General features: G+C 37.6%; 1 protein-coding gene across 7 annotated transcripts in view; it reads left to right on the top strand.

Moving 5' to 3' along the window:
• LOC139986319 (kinesin-like protein KIF13A) overlaps positions 1 to 21,122 on the top strand; it is a 157,990-nt gene that overhangs the window by 107,569 nt on the left and 29,299 nt on the right. For all 7 annotated transcript variants that reach the window (XM_072001540.1, XM_072001539.1, XM_072001542.1 and 4 more), the window contains exon 3: positions 20,866 to 21,029. In XM_072001540.1, coding sequence (XP_071857641.1) covers positions 20,866 to 21,029 — 164 coding nt within the window. The remainder of the gene's footprint in view (positions 1 to 20,865; positions 21,030 to 21,122) is intronic.

Below are 21,122 nucleotides of genomic sequence, written 5' to 3'. Positions count from 1 at the left end.
GAGTAGGTGGCCAGGTGCAATTGTTCGTGATTCATTGAAGTCGCGTAGAGATACATTTATTTGATATATTGTTAGATGTCGCAGGATGTTCACGATTTCTTGCTTCACACCAAATAGCGGTTGTTGGTTAAGATTAGTTGGAAAATAAATTGTCGAGTTCTGCAAAGGAAGTTGCAGTATTTTCTTTCAACAGCTTTTTAAAAGGAAACTTTTCAAATCGTTCGTGGGGCGAGAACTTTTAAAGAAATACCTTTCCCGCCCTTAATACGCGTATAATATCGATGTCAGAGGGAGTTATTTTAACACTTGGTTGTCACGCTTGTCACACTGGACCACCGAGATCCTCTTTAATCTTCAAGTAGCTGCTGTTCAAAAAAAAGCAGTGATATTGAATCGAAGAAATTTGGGAATATTATTTGATCGTCTTAGAATACGCTTCGAGAAGAATTGATTAACAAACAAAGTGACATCCATTCCAAAAGAAAAAATCTTTTCCACTGTAAGTTTTAAAAAAGATCATTTTTATGAAAAAAATGTAACTCCTTGACGTTCGCGCGATCGTCATCTTCCTGTAAGTAAAACCTAATCGCCACGAGTGGGGATGCAGAAATGAAAAAATCGCCGGCGCCAACGGAGAACAGAAGTTTTTCCGTAGTCAGAGTTTCAAGCATCTCGCAATTATAATGCCGCAATGCGAATTATATTATTCTTTGAAAACGCGTGTTCCACCGGCGATTTGGTATTCCAATGGCGTGCGTACGCCGCGAAATTTAATGAATTCGCCTCACGAACCGCCTTCTCCTTTCGAAGGGGAGGAATTTTTCTATTCCATCAGGACAACCGACGAGCTTAAACGAGCGTATTTTCCTCGTTGGTTCCTTTTTATTCCCCTGGCAATCTTTTTCGCTTGGAATTCTATCGCTTATTTTTTTAAAAAAAGAAAAAAAAAAGAGAAAATGTAACGAATAACAACGATCCCTCAAAAATGTAATTCCTTTGTGATTTCTTCTCGCTCTGCACTTCACAGTTCTCTTCTTTCCTTTCGCCTTGCGAGCGTGATCGATCGGTGAGAGAATATTAATTCGCGAAGAGTGTCTCCAAGATAAAGAGAATCGATGGCTGGCAATTAATTCAAGAGACGAGCGGATTTGCCTTGTGTGGAAACAGTGACGAGGAATTCGTTTAATGTTTCTTCCGTCTTTTCTTCGTTTCTTTGGAGCGTAAAAGTCACTTCGGGGACCACGTTTATTTGTCGCGTGAGATTTCTCTGTCTACGTTTTATCTTCACATTGGAAGTAGAAGAAGCTTCGATTAACGTGGAATCAAGCGAACAAATGAATATTTATAACGCTATTCGTGGAACAATCAGAGCTGAAGCAAGTAATCGATGCGGGAAACAAGAATACGACACTGAAAATACATTTATTTTGGTATTCGAGTATACCGAACGATTTTTTGACACATTTGTCGAAGTAATTTGTCGATAACGGTGCTCCATTAATTAATCGCCTTCCAGTTTATTTGTCTGTATGATTGGCGTGTAATTAAGGTAATTCAATTGCTTATATATCTTACGACTGAAGGATAAGAAGAACGCATTAATAAGATGACATTTATTCACCGAGTTATAGTACACGTTCTCATCACTTTGATTAATTTAATCATCTTGATTATAGCACCAGGGCAATTGGTTCGAATTTCTTGTTAATAACGTTGGATAGTAACCCTATTAAGAGGAAATCTGTTTTTAAGATTTCACGAGATTAACGTGCAAGTTTCTATAAAGCTGCGATAGCTTTAACGGGATTCTACGATTTAAGAGGAGAGACGATTTACGGATCAGGATTCCCCTCAACAACTCACAGACGTTCGATAAAACGAATCAACACCGGGCAATGCTACAAAACGTATGTGCACAATATAAATAAAAATATTGACACAATTTTTGTTACAGTTATTTTTCACTCTTTCCTCCTCCTCGTTATCAGCGTCTGTATGGGCGCTCAAAAATATCTCTTCCCATAATCGAAAACCTCGTGCAAAGGTTAAATGTCCCATAAACGTCCCGATTCTTAAATCACCAGCCTCGCCACGAAGAAGCTCTTTCTGTCAAATTAATCTGTTAATGAGTTTACCGACAGATTGGTCGATCATCGTCCGCGCTAAACGGCCACAAACTCTCGCTCGTTTGGTCTAAACGCATCTTCACGCGATCGATTCGCAGTCGTGGACACAGCTGTTATTTAGAATCTACAGCTACTACCTGTTACGCGTCGCCGTTTCTGTTTCCATTGGAAACGCGCTGCCAAGGTCCAAGAGGAATAATTAAAAATGGCCGAGGGATTGAACCCTTTGGTCGTCGATAGCTGGCTGCGTTCGTCCTGTATTCGCCATTGAAACAAGCTCATTTATGGCCACGTTCTACCGCAGCCTTCTCTGCTATCGCTATGCGTAAACGGCGGCGTTAATTGCGTTTAAACTCCGCTCTGCGGGTTTATTCTCTGTGCATAGCAGGGGATGCAACGCTGGACAATAACAAAATGGTTCGATTGTATGGATAAATAGGACAACGAAGTATTGTAAAAAGAGCGGCACGCGGGCGAAAGGGGATTAAGCTTCCGTTGGTGGAATTTTGTTTGTTCGAGAGAAAAAGGGTATCGGTATCGGTATTATCGAGTGTAGTTTTTCTTTTTTTTTTTATTATAGTTCGAGGAGCCATTTTTTCCAGATGTTTCTCGAGGGGCGCGCAAATTATTTCGCGACGTCTTTGTGTTTAATCAAGCGTAGATGTTTGGTTTAACCAGTTATCTGTTTTTGACGAGTATACTCGTCACGAAGAAACGAAAATATTTCCTGTTCTGATAGCAACAGTTTGCCCTGTCGTTAATAAAATTAAGAAATGGGAAGATTTATTGGTAAGAACTTAATTCTATGTGGATCTATAAATATATATATATAGGAATACACTCTTCAAGGAGGTCGCAACAACAGCTAACTGGTGGTTAAGCTGGGATTTTTCACGCTGTTCGAAGATCTCTAGATGTTTCAAAAACGTTGGTGTAGCCTTTGGCCTTTAAAAAGGCACCGGGCAATTCAACCGATTAATTCGAAAAAAAAACATCGATACGTAGTTTAACTTTGTTTTAATTAAATGTCCAAGTAATTTGTACCTATACCTTCCGAAAGATACTTGTACGTTTATGTTAATCGAGTAATACGTAAAGTATGTTCACGCGAAATATTTTCGTTACAAAGCTACGTATTTTTTTACATATTTCGCGTACGTCTTGCGTATTTACGTTTAAAAACATATTGCCTTCTTCTGCGTATCACAGCTATGACAAAGCAACGCGAAACATCAAAGGAACACTTTCACAAACGGGTTCAATCCCCGTAAAAAACGAAATTAAATTAAACATCGCGATCGAATCGCTTTTGTAAAAATCGCCTCCTTTTCTCCAATCCACGTTCTTTGCCACGGAAAACAGAAACAGAGGAAAGGGACGGCGAAAAGAGAAAAGGTAGAATTAACGAGGAAAATGTTTTGCAAAAAAAAATATCTAGCGTTTTCTGCTCGCGTCTATAATCGTATTTTTGACAAAAAGAAAAAAAAAAGAAAAGAGAGAAAAAAGGCTCACGCTTATCGTCGGTTTATCGATTAAATTACCGGTTATTTCTATTGGGCGAGCAAATTTACAAATGAGATACGAAAGGCGAGATCAGCCAGCGATCTCTGATGATTTAATTACCGTGGCATAATTGACCGTTCAATTAACGTGCCTCTAGCGTTAGGCTTGCGTCCAGAGTAGATCTCAGTTGCATGCGACGTCCTTCTTTTATCGTCGTTTTCTCATGTTTTCAAGGAAGCTTCTCCTGTCTTCGAGACGTTTAGGTATAAAGACAAGCGAACAACGTAATACAGCAGCCGTTGTCGATGATAACAGCGATCTCTGTAATTTGGCGAGCTGTAAAAGCTCGTAAATCTCAAACTAGCTCGTAAGCGTTATGCGGGAGATTAATTTTGCTACGTCGGTAGCGTTCGGATGAGTTGCTGTTTCTCTTGTCGACGATCGATGCGAGATAATTTGAATTTGACGGGATTCTACTTGGGTTAATCGGGGTTAGTCGAGAAGCTTTCAACAACGAGTTTATAAAAATCGAAAGTCGAAGAAATTTCAATGTGCGCTCTACCGAAACCAATAGAAGATTAATGTAACTTCTCGTTCGATCAGGAAACCTTTAAAATGGAAAATAATCGGAATACTTCGAAGATGAAAGAATTTTAGAAACAAACGAACGATAGAAGGCTGACTCGGTAGAATAATAAATCAATTAACTAAATATCGCGTGTCATTAAAACGTGACAAAGCTTCGGTGAAATTCTCACTAATTTTCTCGACTTTTTAATAGGAACGAACGAGTCGGCTCGAAACGTTTCGATCAACGATCCCTCGAACGTGGTGATTTCTCTGTTTAAGAATTCCGCGTTTCTTTCCCTTTTTTTACGCGTCGTTTCCTTTTTTTGTCGAAAATAAATTCTATCGCGTTTGCAAAATTCTCGTTCAAGGCAATTCCTTTCTATTAAATTTCGACTTCGTGATTACAAGAGCTTCAGGAAACCTTTAATGGCAAATAATCGGAATACTTCGAAGATGAAAGAATTTTAGAAAGAAACGAACGATAGAAGGCTGACTCGGTAGAATAATAAATCAATTAACTAAATATCGCGTGTCATTAAAATGTGACAAAGCTTCGGTGAAATTCTCACCAATTTTCTCGCCTTTTTAATAGACTCGAAACGTTTCGATCAACGATCCCTCGAACGTGGTGATTTCTCTGTTTAAGAATTCCGCGTTTCTTTCCCTTTTTTTACGTTTCTTTCGCAAAATTCTCGTTCAAGGCGATTCTTTTCTATTAAATTTCGACTTCGTGATTACAAGAGTTTCTAGTTGAAGAACGAGCCGTTTAATGAGTTATCCTATTCCACGATAAAGTATCGATATTCGCGACCGATATTTCCATTTCGGCACGGAATTCTACGACAAACAGAACAAATACGTTTCGTCGAGTGTTTTCGAGTTCGCCAAGTGCCATTTCCCCGATACCCTTCTCCGCTGCTGTGTTCGTTAACGATGGAACCTGGCGGTAACGAGATACACATCAACAAAAGATACACAGATCTACTTCCCGTGTCTCGTTTATATTATTTGTTCGTATAACCAATCGCAAACGCACGCGGTTCTCTTGCGTTCAGGCACGAGCAATTAACCAGTTGGCTGTTTTTCGCGAGTACACTCGTCCTGAAGCAATGATAGTGTTTTCTGTCCATAACTCGTGTACAATTTGTAGCTTAAACTGTAATTTATTGATTACAGTAAATCGTAGTAATAAAATAGTCGTTTGTTTACGACTGAATTCTATGTTACAACAGGCACGCGTACTCAGCGTTTCGCTAGTATACTCGTCGTCATCGCTTACCTTTAGCGACACAGTTTAGGCACACGGTTTTCAAGGAGATCGCAACAGCTAACAACTGGTTAAGCGAGAGCAACGTGCGCGCACATTCGCGTTTCTGCTTCTCAAACAACGCGATTACTTTTGTGATTTTGCATTATTACCGAACGAATGGCAATTGTTCGCGACAAAAAGCTTCCTTTTCAGATGCTGTTCGGTAGAAAGCGAAGAATTTAGAAGATAGACGAATGGGGCCACTGGCGCGAGGCTTTTGCGTAAGTTGCGTTAGACGCGAGATCCTCTCGCTCTCCATGCAGCCACATTTTCCAACTTGACTTTCCAACTTGATCGAGTCTCGTGACAAAGTTGCGCCTAGGAAATAGAGAAACGAAACTGCGGCCTTGACCATCGACAAGAAGCCTGGTCACGAGTATGATAATTTTTAATCGTTCTTGAGATGAACGACGTAATAATTTTAGAAAGACCATGATTTTGGAGAAAATACGCGATTATTTGCTTACAGGAGAAATTAATCGAAATTACTCGCGATAAGATAGTTAGGATCGTTTTGCTGACGTAAAAATTAATCAGAGCAAAATTGCGAAAGCAGAGACACGGCATTGTGCAGCGTTTACGTCGCTCGTTCGTTTTATATTTCATCGCGTGCGCCGCATTTACAACCGAATCATCTCTCGCAAAAATATTCATTGCGTTTCTCTTATTACGCGCTCGTATAACCAACTATTCGTGCAACTTCTTTATTTCCGCCTTGGGCCGAAATATTTACAATCTTCCGTTTAATTTCGTCGGCTCGCGAGTCGAGTCCAGGCAACTCTCAATAATTATTTTTAACAAGTTTTTCAACAAATCTCGAAGCCGACAATTACGATAAAAAAAAGGTCGTTCGATTTCGATACAACGGCGGTGCCGTTGAAAGATACAGAAGCGCAACGAACAGATACGTAGTATGAAATTAATTTTGCAGCTTCGTAACGCTTTCGAGAAACGTTTTAAAAACTGTCCATCGAGATAATTGCTGGAATCAATGGAGAATTATTTTCGTAATTTCGTATTCGATGAACGAAGCTGTATTTTACTGTCGTTTGAAGCAAATGGCGTACACGTACGTGTGGGAAAATAAATTTCAAACGAAATTGCACGAGACGAATTTTGTGCAGTTTCCCGCGTCACGTATTCTTAGCATAAAAAAAAAAAAATCGGCAGCCACGCAGCTTCCAAAATTACTAAATCTAACAGCTCGAAAATACGACGAAGCTACTAAAGAACATAGGAAATTTCTCTGTTGGAAAAACGTAATAATTTTCCACGACTTTCTGCGTTCAGAGTAATCAATACTTCGTAAGAATCAAGTTTCGCATCTCGCCGAATGAACTCTGAACGAAACAACGAGAGATAAATTAAATGGAAATACAAGTCGTTTTCTAAAATCGTTTAATCGTAGTTTCGCGTTTATAAGCGAGCGATGAATATATAAACGGCGAAACGAAAGTTGCAAAACAGCTTTGAATAAACAACAATCTCACTAAACTGTTTAAATCCTTTTTGAATTATTCACATTGTTTTAGAGTCGAAAATTAGATGTTTAAACAGCTGGATAATAATAGAAAAACCATTATTTTTTTATCGCCATCGTTAATAATTAATTCGCCGCAGTATTTAATTATTGAAAAAACATAACCATCCACTAGGATGATTTCTGTGGCTTGTTGCAAGAAGCGGTAATGTCATATTTTTCTGTAGAAATAAGTCAAACCCGATATTCAGTTTCTGATAAAAATGTATAATTCTAAGTAATCGTAACAATAATAAATCAAACCGAGACAAACCAAACATTGTTATTTTCTTCGAACTTAAAGACTTTTCTACGCTATTTTACATTTTCGATTCGTCGGATCTCGTTTAAAAATCGCTGCATGGTTTCCTAAATAATTTTTCGACGCGCAAACGACGATATTCCCTCGTGGCAATTGCCAACGTCCCTTACGAGGAACGCGGCACGAGAATGGCCGTTCTAACTTCCAAAGAAACGCCATGTAAAATGAACGACGAGTTCGAAGATGTTTCGTCCGGTCTAGCCGACGTCATACCGTAAAACGAAACAAACAGCAGTCGGTTTTTAATGTTTCAAATTCTTATGAATAAGGGATGAACGTGGAAGTTGGCATCGTGACCATGATGTCGGTCGATGGAAACATTTTTCAGGGACATTATTATCGTTCCGTCAGTGGCAGTCAGTCCGCGACTGGTCATAAAACAATACGATCGCGATTTAACCAAGAATCTTGAAATTTTTATTTACGACTGTGAAAACGTTCCTCGTGCTACAAATTGTGACTTTTTCTGCACGATCGTTTCAATTTCTGCTCGTGGTACGTATTATCTGATGCTTTGTATTAAAAAAAAAAAAAAGGAAAAAAAGGAAAAAATCGCTGCGCTTTTTGTTTCTCCCGAATCACGCGACAATTTGCGATTAACAGCCGATTCTCGTTAACACGCGCCGTGCAATTGTGTTCTGTGCGAAGAAAATAGCGTGAGCGTCCTTGGGAAATTATGTAAAAATAGGGACCAAGTATGAGAAAAATATAGAAATATATCCTTGATATGTTAAAAAAAGATTGGAACGTGAAATTAACATAATAAGAAATGTTAAGAATATTTATGTTCAAGGTACTCTTCAGAGAATTTATACTCAAATTGTGTTATAATTTAGCTGTAATACCACGCTAACTACGATATTATGTTAATGTTAGAATTCTCTCAAACCTTTTTTTTTCTTTCTTTTCTTTTTTTCAGGAAATAGGATAAAATGGATTACATAAATTTCCTAGAATTATGTAGTAAGATATTTCATTTTTCTTTCTTCGTGTATATATAGTTGTTTAAGTTTTACAAGCGGTTAAATTTTATTATCAAATTTCAGTCTACACGTATTAGCATCACGTTATACAGGCTTGTTTTACTGGAACTAAACAATATCCTGGCTCTTATATTCCAACAAGTTTCACGTGACTGAGTAAAGCTTTTTTAAGCTTCCTTTCGTCGAACCTGATTCACCCAAGAAATTTTGCGATGTCATTTTATGCTGTCATTGGTCGTACCATTAACAACGTACAAGCGTTCTAAATATTCAGAATTGGTTATTTTACCTGGTGTTTCTGTACGAAAAACGTATACAATGTGAGCGATAAGTATCTATATAATTACTTATAGACGCGTTGTTAATTAATTAATATTGGAATCACTACTAAAAGAAGAAACGAGAAACATTTTAACACATAATAAGGAAAAAAACATTTTTATCCGCTTAAATCGTTTATCAAGATAATGTAAAAGATACAGGTGCACTAAAAGATCGATGAAAGTCATCAGGAATAACGAAGAGCTTTTCAAAGAGCATCGATCGACACGGCAATAAATAAATAAATAATAAATAACATAAAAGAAAATACCTTTTGTAGCCACTGTAAACCCACTTACAGATATTTTTAACGTAATTCCCAACTAAAAGGGTGAATGTACAGTGACATTGAAATAAAACGATTCGACGTGAAACGGTTGGCAGAGCAGAGTGAATTTCAAGTTCCCCTGGCCAACTGGTCAATGCGTCGCATCGGTATATTACTATGAAGCGAAATCCTCGATTTATTGGCTCGACCCACGCAGCCTGTGCTGTACCAGCGACAACTACCTTAATTAAGTTTACCTTCGTTAAAGGCCTGATTCAGTGTTCCCCGTGAACATCCGCCGCCTGCAGCGCTGTCCCTTCTGCTTTCACCGATCTGCATCCTTCCCCTCGAGACTCGTCCAGCCTTGCTTCGATCGTGAATAATTCGTTTCAGAGGTCCGATTCAGCGGTCTTAGGCCGATATATCTCGCTTGTCTGTATGAAATGTAAAAGAAAAGCTTCCTATACTTGCCGCGTGCAATGAAATTCCATTGTAGGTGATTTGGAAAATTAAAGCTTCTACGTGGGAAAGTATAACGGCAAATATTAGACGATAGCGTCGAATTTATTAAATTTAACGCTGCGTGAAAATTGTTGCATAATTTTGAACTATGTTCAACGAGCTGGAATTTTATATAAATATCGAATTAATTTAAATAAATAAAGTTATTAAAGCGATACACACGAAGACGAAGATGTACAAGCGATCATACTTTCGTTCGAATGAAATGGAAATTAACGATGATGGTAAATGATATTGTTACGAACACGTACATTTTTTCGGTGTTGGAAATGCCAGAGATCTCGAATCGATCGTTTTAACCGGTTTAATAATTCTGGTGTTAACCCTTTTAGTCTTCTTATCGTATAATACGCAAATTTTATGGCGAGACTGTGTAGTTTAAAATTGTTATATATTCTGTAGAATACGTGAAAACTTTTATGGATGCTTGTATTGTATTTTAAAACTGACCTTCTTGCTCGCAGAAATTTACATATCAAATTTGAGTTTACACCATCCAACTTGTTTTTCTTTTCTTCGATGCTTTTCTTCGTCTCTTCTATCCTGCGGATGACATCGTATATGTGTGAGTATATTTGCAGTTACGATCACAGGTTGGAAACTTGGTGCACGTTATAGTTACTCGAAGCTTCGATCACTTTCCCGACTATTTATTTTGAAGACTGTGCAAACGTTGGAAACGTCGAACGTTTGAAGAGAGAAATCCCTTGAAGATCGGCTATTTCCTTGCTTCTACACGCCTCCAAATGTAAAGCGTATTAAACGTAACATGATCCGCAATTTCTCCCGTTCAATTTTATGCCTCGACAACGCGGAGTCTGTGGTTCCTTTTTTTTAAAATAAAAATCGTAACGTAGATTAATACGCAATTCTAGTTAACCTTTTCCTAAACTACAGACAATTTCCATCCAATATTCGCTAATTCTAAAGAATCATGGAAGAGACTTCGACGAAACTGCAATTCATTTTCATTTTACATCGAGAAATTTTTAATTATTTCGACGTTCCAGAATAAATGAGAATTTCGAAATATTAAACAACTTTCAGTAAAGTTAATTTATTTGTTGGTTAATTTATTTAAATGGTAACCATTTGTCAGTAGTTCTCCGTCAAACGTACAATTAACGATATCTATAATAAATTAGCGAACAAAGATCTTCCGCGTTACTGTGTAGAAGATAAATTATCCTCTTTTACCTACTTCGACGAAGATATTCTAAAACTAAATTTCTGAACCACTTGGAAAATTTGGCAGAGAATAGGAACGGCCGTAAAAATCCAAACTGTAATACGGAATTTCGTAGTTTGCTAAACGTCAACCCCGAACGCGAGCATTTATGCCAACCGTTATAACCCAGTTCCATTGCCTGACCACCTGTATACCTCTACTACTGACGGTCTGACCACCGCAGAGGTTTCCGTGTCGAAGGTCGTTACAGTTCACCTACATGTATACCAAGGAGCCTGTATTTCTACGTATGTACAAAAGGTGTTAATAAAAAATGTATTCGGTTTTTGGAAGGTCGTGTATCTATATATAGCTGTGTACAAGGGTGGAACAAAATAATGGAATAGAAAAATCTTATACATCGTGTACGTATATGACAAATAACAGGCTTTTCTGTTATTAAATAATAGATTGTGTATGTGCAATATGTAAGATCGCGTATATACAACAAAATATTTATTATTTTACGTATTAAATAGTAGATAAAATTCTATTAGGTCGTCCGAAAAGTTTCTTTCGTTTTATAAGGAAACAATGGATGCACAACGTTTTCCGTTTTAGATTATTTTATCGATTTACGTATGATCCATTTTCTTCTATCAAAATAAGGATCACAACGTTCGACAGATTAGGTTTCATGTTTGTATAAATGTTACAATACAAATTATACAAATGTTGTATAAATATATTAGGTTCGGACAACCTGATATAAGATAATGGAAACAGCTGTTATATGTCGTATACATATATATGACGTATAACATGTTTCCATTATTTTATTTAATAGTGTATGTATATATATAGAACCACGACCTTCGAAAAAGGGAGTTCATTTTTTAACAACACCTTATTAACGCCTGTACATCTGTAACACGTATGACATGTATATTTCTTGTTACACGAAAGTTCGCGTGTCCGCCAATCGTATCATCGAAACGTACAGTACGATACGAAGAAACGAAAGTTTGAAAGGCTTGAAATATTAAAAAAATCGTGTTATTATAATAGTTTCGCTGTGTAATTTTACTTTTAAAACGTTACTTTACTTGACAAGACCAACGAATATTATAATTATAAATAGATGATCAGTTACCAACGTTTAAACTTTCACATCGATCGTATATCAATCGTATAGCTGAAAACGCTCTGTCGCGTAAGTATTAGGTTGTCCGAAAAGTTTCTTTCGTTTCATAAGGTGATAATAGATGAACATCAATTTCTGTTTTATATTATTTTATTGAATTAAGTATGATCCATTTCGTTATACAATAAAACAAAAAACATTGTGCGTCTATTATTTTCTTATGAAACGAAAGAAACTTTTCGGACGACCTGATACCAAGACTAGCCTTTTCTCAAACTGTGCTAATCGCGCCAAACTGACCTTTATTCTACAAGTTCCCATTCGATCGCAAATGCTCCGCGATCCATGGACGATAGCCCACGTTCTGGCTCGTAAAATTTTCCATCGAGAAGATACGCCATTTCCTGTACACCCGGTAGATGCACGTTGAAAGGGATTTTGTCACGCGATGGCCAGCCGGCCAGCTCGAGAGGCTCGGCTCTCGATTAAAACAGGGACTATCGAGCGGCCTGCGTCGCCTTTTGCACACCGTGTCCCCGTAACGTGCTACAAAACGCGAAAACAAATCTCTCCGTCTATTTCTATGACGCGATGTCGGCCCAATTCGCGTGTGCCAAGTGTTGTTTCCGCGATCCCCACCATTTTTTCTTTCTTCCCTTTCGACACGATTCTCCAAAGGAGGTGAACGACCAGGCGTTGTCCTCGTCGCGTTGTTAACGACGGGCAAGAGTTCGCTTCGCAGAGGACTCTCGGAAGGGAAAAAGGCAGGTTTGTTTCCGTGTTGTGCGTGTTGTACATGGAAAGGTGTGTTTGCTTTGCTGGTGGTAAGTCGAAGGGGTGTTTATTAATTGTGAAAGGGTGTTTCCCTTTTTCTCTTTTGACGAAGGGTGGATATAGCGGGAGATTGTAATTTTTGATAGACTTTAGGACGAATGTCGTGTTGTTTGTAATTGGTGTGTGTGTGTGTGTGTGTGTGTGTTATCAGGAATTGAGAACGTCTCGTTTGATGGACGTGGTATTTTTAGATTGCGCGATAGACAATGCTTAATGCGAAACCTCGATTAAAAGAATTAACGTAGAGTGGGTGGTTGTAGCGGTTGATGAGCATTCTACGGATACGTACGCAAATTTGTAGTTGTATGGATAGAATGGAAACGAATGGTACGTTGTACGTTGCAAATATTATGCTTTGGATATGTTTTATATTTTCGCATGAAACCTGGGTATGTTTTATACGTGTAACGTAGACAGTGATTCAGGCGACCATAGGTGGGTTGTACTGTATGTTGTTAGAAAAATATGTGGGTGTGTGTTGAAAGAGAGAAGTTGGAATAAATCGAGCCTTTGTGAAAAACACATGGAAGAGGGAAAAATTGAGAAAGACAGTTATAGTATTGCAAGATAAAGAGCAGCTTTTTGTTTCGAAAATTTATTTATATGCATTTAAGCTCTTCTGCGTGTGCAGTAAGAGATATAGAAAAGAAAGTATTGGGACAGATGTTTTTGTACAATTTTACGTAAATTTATTTAAAAAAACACGATTCTTTATTTCGCTTATTTATGAAATAGGAGAGTCGATACGATTACGTAAGACCACTATCCTGAATAATTACTGCGAAGAATCAACGTATCTCGGATATCGTAAAACTATTATTTCAAAACTAGCGTCCCATCTACTCGAGAACGATCCACCCCAAACTGGCTCTGGGAAACGTATCTTCGCCAACAACCCCATTTAAACGAGCCTCCTCTGCAGCTTTATCCTTAGTCGTTGCGAAAGTTGTCTATCGCAACGCTTTCTAATCGTCCAGTGGACATGCAGACGCTCGTCCATCCACGCGATTATGCAAATTAGCCGTGTCGATGCAGAATCGTTGTTCGGATTCGAGGGGTCGTTAAATGGCTACGGCTTGCAACGAGATCGGCGATTCTAGTTGGCAGAGTGGAGGGCAGGCAGACGCTCGTCTCCTGGCACGTTTACAGGCCGATGGAAAAAGTTTTATCGTATTCATGGGACGAAGAACGATCGTCGTTTAGGCGAGTCCAGCTTACGAACTCTGAAATCGATTCGATCGTTTCCAAAACGGATACGACGTTCATTATCGTCTCGTCGTCTATCGATCTCGTAAAAACTTTCCGAAGAAATCACTTTTAACCGCGTTTATGCTTAGCCAGCTTAAATTTCTCGAAATTTCGTGGAGATATCGAGTAAGAACTACGACTCTGAGAACCCGCACCGTCGTCGTTACACGTCGCTTGTCAAATTAGAAGGTCGAGAGGTAACTCAGGCAAACGTTCATTTAGTTTAGATACTGAAGAGCTCGTAGCGACGTTGTTAGACCTCGTTACCATAAATGCTACGTTTCACGTCCACGTATTAATAACTGTTGTTGTAAGCTGCAATGTAACTGAAAGTGGAGCGACACGAACAATGTGAAAATCATGATCGCTGCTATGAGCTTTGTTGCAAATACCGTAACAGTAACGATCTTCTGGTATTTTATGTTTCGATGTTGACGTAACGCGGAAAGCTGGCGTAATCACGTATATCGCTATAAATGTGGAAATTTCGAATTATATAGATAACATAACATTGTCTATTAAACACTTTGACTGCCACGCCAAAATCACGTTTCGCTCAGGGTGCTACGGGAGTATTTTTATTATTCAAAATATATAACAAAATAATAATAAATTCATGTAAGACAATTTTCTTCCCCAATGGACCGTCTATTTTATTGGTGGTCACGGATGACCACCGTGGCGCCTTGGTAACATTTGATAGCGACATATCGTAACAAGGCTTCGTTTATTTCAACAAACCATTCTTTACCATAGATACTGCGCATAAGAAACCAAAATAAAGAGTGTATTGAGATATACGTAATTTTGTTTACTACACTGGATTAGCCGCGTAGTAGTGGCACACATATATGAGTATAAGTGTGTGTGGGAGTATGTACGTGCGTAGCGTCTCGTAGAACAAAATAATACAACTGTTCCGTACGCATAGTGGTAAAAAGATGGTGAGACAAAAAGAGTGCTGAGACACGTGCAATGGGTATCTACGAATATCTTGTAAATCACATATTAAATAAACATGAAACTATTTTCATATCATTTCTACGTGTAATGTGAATATTCCTATACATTTATTTCGGCGACTAAGATTCACAATTCTCTACAGAATGAATAAACAAATAGAATGTCGATATGAAAAGGATACGAAAAAGATATCGTAGAAAATATACGAACAAATTCTATAGATTATTTCGGTATTTCTGTAATTATAAGCAAAATTACTAGATATTTTCATTGTTATCGTTAATTATTAGCTTCGTTGCTTTACCGTTATCGCTGTCGATGTTATTACGATACGAGACGCGTGATTATTTCTGTTAAACGATAGATTCGTTTCTTGAGTTATCGCACGCTATGCGTAAGGCCGCCTACTACTCGAGAAGAAGAAAGTCTGTGCGATATAACGTAATCCCGCGTGTTTCGACACTCCGCGTGGCAGTTGGCGTCCCAATTTCAAAGTAGCCACATTAAAGGCAAACACAATTAGTGGGACACGTCCCAGTCGAAAGTTTACACACGGCCACGCAAAAATCGCGGAATACGAGGCGGGTAAACACGAAGAGGAATATGGCAAACGCAAAAGGTTTCCGGCGAGTCGTCGAGCGGACTTAACGGGGGCGTGGATCGATATTGACCCCGGTTTACACGGGCAATTTTTTCGCCATCGCTGACATGCTCCCGTCAAAGCTTTGTGTCGCCATACTTTGCCAACTAATTAATAACTCGTCGTACTTTTTACCTGTACGCTTGTTTGCATCGTAATTAAAAGAAGTGAAATTATATCGAGCCATAAGAAACGAAATATGGTACAGTAGTGAGCGAAACGAAAGTTTCAACGAATAATTATCGTACAAGTTTGTTTTCCATTACGTTGTATAACGCTTCTGCGTTTTCTACTGCAGCAAAATATCGCGTTTCGATGGAAATTATTATGTAAAGTGAATGTATATAACAATAGTATGGAATACATGAGAATAATTATAATATAATAAAATATAATTCGATACTTAAATATATATACTATGTATATGATATAGGAAAGCTTTGAAATTGCATTTAGTGTATTTTTATCGGTTGCTATAACGCATAAAGAGAAATTACGATTATTAACTCATTTGCATCATGGCTCTACTTAAGAGGACTGGTCCCTGTCACCGTGCACAGTCGGTCGTAGGTGCAGTAAATGACATCCGAATTCTTCATGGAGTTTATCGAAGATTTACTGTTCAAAACGATGTTACTTCGCAAACATCGCATCTTACATTCTTTATAACAGAGGAGAAATGTAAAAATTATTTATTTAAAAAAAATTATTTAGATTAAAATGGAAATAAAAAAAGCAGTCGCTCGGTGATGGAAAACAGTTGCAGCGCGCGGATACAAATGGATTAATAATTACGTTAACGTAAAATACAGAAAGATATAATTATTTTAGACGAAGTGAGCAAGGGCTTTAGTAAACTCTTGTATTGGAATCGACCATACACATTCCTAGAAGGAGAAAAGGAGAGGTAAGAAAGAATAGCTACGAGGAAACTTCTTAGTTAGAAATCTTCAGAAAAATTTAGCAATATACATAAAATATGCGTTTCATACTTCGATCCAAAAGCTTTCACGCAAATTGGAAGATAGAATGCGCATCGGTATGAACCGGACGCTTCTTAAAAAGAGTGGAAGAAGGAGACCTTCTTGCACAGCCTGCAAGAAGATTCTTCGGAATTTCAAAGCGAAACGCAAACATCGGCAAAGTTTCGCGTGGATGGCCGTCGATAATGATTCTGGCCAGTCTCGAAGTGGATGTCTTTGTGATTCGTCCTCGACGAACGATTTTATCCGAAATCACAAGCCCCGTAATGACTCGGTGTGGCCTGGAAGTCGAAGCGTTCCAGTTTTTTTTCTTTTTTTTTTTTCTTTTCTTCTCGGGGCAGGAAAAACCGATGGAAACTGATTACTCGTGGAGAAAATGCGACAGGAAATCGATAGCCGGCCGATGCGTGGAACGACGCTCGTTTTCAACGACTTCTGGAGCCTTTTGACGTTGAAACAGGGGTCGTGGCTCTGATATATCCAGGACAAGAGGAAATCGTTTTCATTTCCAATGGAACGAGCCTTCGTATTTCCTGCGCGATGGAAAATGCCTTTTCTCTAGTTATTCCGTCACGTACAACGGAGAATTTCTGTTAACCTCGAAGCGACATAATTCTCTTCGTTATGTCTGCTCGTTCGGGATTAGCCCCTCAAAGGGGGAGGGGGCGGATTCTCGTGCGACGACGACAAAAGCCAACGAATTTCACGAATTTTTTTTTTTTACTCTAACTACTAATTACACGGAACTAGACGTTTTCCTGGGACGTAGATATAGTCTCGAGGTAGAAATCTAATTTTTTCTTTTTTATATTTCGATTCTTTTTATCGTTTATCAACTGTTTTATGCGCAACGTTCGATAACTTTTTTAAACCGGCGTGCGCGATAATTGAAAAACTAATTGCTCCATCAATTTCGAACAAAACTCATTCGCTTGGTTGTAAATCTGTCCTGGGAGATCGAACCTCGAATTTCTATTCGATTATTTTCTAATATTCTTTTTAAACAACGTACGCTCTATTTATCTGTCAGAGAAGATGTTGGAGATTTGTTGGGAGAATAGGTGCGATGTCAACGTGAAGTATCTAACGTTAAGAAAAATCTCTTTGCTTCTGCGTTCTGATGGCTGTGACAGATGCCATACTGTACGCCAACGATGGTTACATTATAAAGGATGATCGCTGGGCTCGTATCATATGCAACAAACGATAAGGAGAAGTGAAATAAAAAGAGTTGCTTCAACGCTTGCGCGCTTCAACGCCATTTACTTACACGCCAGAAACGTCTAGACTCGTAGAGTCAGTAGTTAGTCGAAGAAGAAAATCATAAAAATGACTTGCTTTTATCCTTGTTACCTCTGGAACCTTTCTTGACACTCGTGACAATGTAAAAAATGAGCACAGCTGATCGTCTAAAATGCACAAGCCGGTACGATACAGTTAGTCGATCATTTTAAACTAACTTTTACAAGACGTTTTAACCAATTTTTTTACTAATAAATGTATTGCGTTGGCAACTAAGTGATTGCGGATTTTGTCATTAGGTGGCATTGACAAAATCCGCAATCACTTAGTTTCCAATCCAATATTTATGGAAACACTTGCAACTTTCTGCTTCCTACTTTGTGTTTCACACCTACTTTGTGTACCAAAAACTAGTAAAATTAGTACATGGACCGTTGATTTTGAAAGTGGCGCGAGTCCATCTTCCTTTGTTTCGGGATGTTGAAGCGTCCGCGTTTCCATCGATCGAAAAATATTGATACGCTCTGCTTGGTTTGTCCACTTCTCTGCAATATGTTTAAGTAGATTTGAATTCAATATACGAACGATTTCCTTCTGTTACTTTGAGAATTAGCCAGGCCAGTGTCTTCCTTCTGTATGAGAAACGAACCTGAACGCTACGTTCGAAATTAGTGAATCGTAGAACTGATTAAATTTTAATCGTTCAAAGTGTATGTTTTGTGTAATGTAATCCGCTTTCGTTTGTAGATAAAAGCGGGAAAAGCAAACTACCGCTGTTTAATTTTCATATCGTTTGTTTTTGATTCTACCGATGCGACGACTGTTGGAGGAAACTGTGTAGATCGCAGGAAATGACCTCGCATCGCATTTCGAAATAAATGATTACGCATTAGACATTTTGCGATTGCGCTCTTTATCGAATTTTCAATTGAACAAAACAAAATGTAAATCGTGCGTTGTTTATGAATAGAAAGTTCACGTTGAAATATCTTTCATGAAATACGTTCATTGAAACACATTTTTCGCTTTCTCTATTTTTTCGAAAAATGTACTCGACCTGCAATTCGAAATAAGCGGCTTGTATAATGTATCGGAACTACAGGAATATAATAAAATAAGATGAAGGTAAAATATGGAAAATTACAGAGTTACAGAAAAATATGTTGCTATACTACGACCGAGAAACAATTGCGTTAGAAATGATCGTGCATTTTCACGGATTAGGTCGATTAGGACAATCCTACGTTAAAGGGTTAATTATATTTCACCCGCTACTGATATAGTATTTTAATACGCTGCCTTCTTTCGAGCTTCTTTCGTATCTTTTTAATATCAAAAGGTATCTCAAGTTTGAGCAAAACACGAAAGAACTGTCATTGATACGTTTGATTTGCCGTTTCAATTTTATGTCGAACATTTTCTTAAGGCATTGAAAATTTTCCCTATTTTCTACGAAAATATATATATCTTGCAATATAGATTAGAATATAAAAATTCGAGGATAACAGCAGCATTAATAATAAGCAGTAATTAATAATCGAGGAGTTTGAGGACATTTTGTCGAGTAATCAAAATTAAAGGTACAACGATCGAATTGTTCGATCGTTCGTGGGAAGAGAATTTTTTTTTTTATTTTGTAAATGGAACGTCGTTCGTAACTAATGAGAATCGAGTTGGTTGCCATTACTCTTGATTATTCAAATATTATTGGTAAAATACGTTGAGAAGTAATGTGTTGTAAACGCGATTTCACTCTCAGCTCACGTACGGTTTCATTCCCGGAGGGAAACTTCGGGATTTAATACCGAAAACGTTTCTGGCATCGGAAAGGGTTACAAATCAGCCCTCGACACGCAACTAACTTTTTCATCGACCAAGTCCCAGGAGCTCGTAAATCGATGACAGATATGACACTGAGAAATATGTGTAATTATCGGAATAATGTCATTATTCCTTTAGAAACCTCCCGGAGATTTTCTATTTTATATTTATGAACCAATATTACGATACATATATCGAAGATATAGAAACGAGAAGTTTCCAACTATACTTTGACGTATCAATGAAAATTAAATCTGTACTATTCAATTTCTAAAATTTTACTGTACAAATATTTTGACAATAAAATGTATTTTTTTATATACATAATGTAGCTATATTATATAATCGATAAAGTGTAATAAACAAAGTTATTTTGCTTGAATTTTTAGTAAAAGAACGACTGAATTTCATCGGTTTATTTATATTTTATTTTAATCTCTATCAGAGATTTCAATTCTAAGTTTCATTAAAAACACTGGACAAATGAAAATAATTACTCTGATAGATAAATAATTTTTGATACCAATTCCACATATAAATGTTCCTTTTCTCTTTCAGTTCTTTTTCCTTTCTTCTCCTTCTGGTATCTTATCATCCTTATCGTCTTCCTCGCCATCTCCATCGACTTCTTCTTCCTCTTCGACTTCCTCTTCTATCTCTTCTTCTTCTACCTCTCCATCATTTTCTTCTCTCTTCTGTTTCTTCGTTTCATTTTTAAATTTTACTGTACAAATATTTTGACTATAAAATGTATTCTTTTATATATATATTAAGTAATTAGCAATTAAATAAAGTGATGAAATAGTTCTAATAAACTATATTATATAATCGATAAAGTGTAATAAACAAAGTTATTTTTCTTGAATTTTTAGTAAAAGAACGACTGAATTTCATCGGTTTATTTATATTTTTAAAATGGAAATTTAATCTCTATCAGAGATTTCAATTCTAAGTTTCACTAAAAACACTGAACAAATGAAAATAATTACTCTGATAGATAAATAATTTTTAATACTAATTCCACATATAAATGTTCCTTTTCTCTTTCAGTTCTTTTTCCTTTCTTCTCCTTCTGGTATCTTATCATCTTCATCGTCTTCCTCGCCATCTCCATCGACTTCTTCTTCCTCTTCGACTTCCTCTTCTATCTCTTCTTCTTCTACCTCTCCATCATTTTCTTCTCTCTTCTGTTTCTTCGTTTCATTTTTCCGTAAAACATAAAACAACGATCATACGTTTGAGCTTTCGGTGAATATCTCTATCTCGAGGTTTTCAGTTGAAACGACGTTAATTCAAAAATGTCAGCTCTTAATTTTACGTTCTTAGTAAGTTTTTACGAAATGTGCTAACGAATGGCATACCTTTTCGTGTTGTTACAGGAGCAAGCCGAAAACCTTCGCGTTCGATCATTGTTTCTATTCCCTGGACCCGGCCGTGGAAAACTTTGCGAATCAAGATGTGGTGTTCGACGCCCTGGGTCGCGACATTTTGGACAATGCGTTCCAAGGTTACAACGCCTGCATTTTCGCCTACGGTCAAACCGGTGAGACAACATACCATCGATATACCGATTAACCATAGAACCAGCGTAACAAAATATATTTTACGATACAAAGATCGAGTTGAGCTTTGCTAA

Source organism: Bombus fervidus, chromosome 4 (genome assembly GCF_041682495.2).
Source record: "Bombus fervidus isolate BK054 chromosome 4, iyBomFerv1, whole genome shotgun sequence".
NCBI lineage: Eukaryota > Metazoa > Arthropoda > Insecta > Hymenoptera > Apidae > Bombus > Bombus fervidus.
This window is presented reverse-complemented; position numbering and strand designations above follow the sequence as displayed.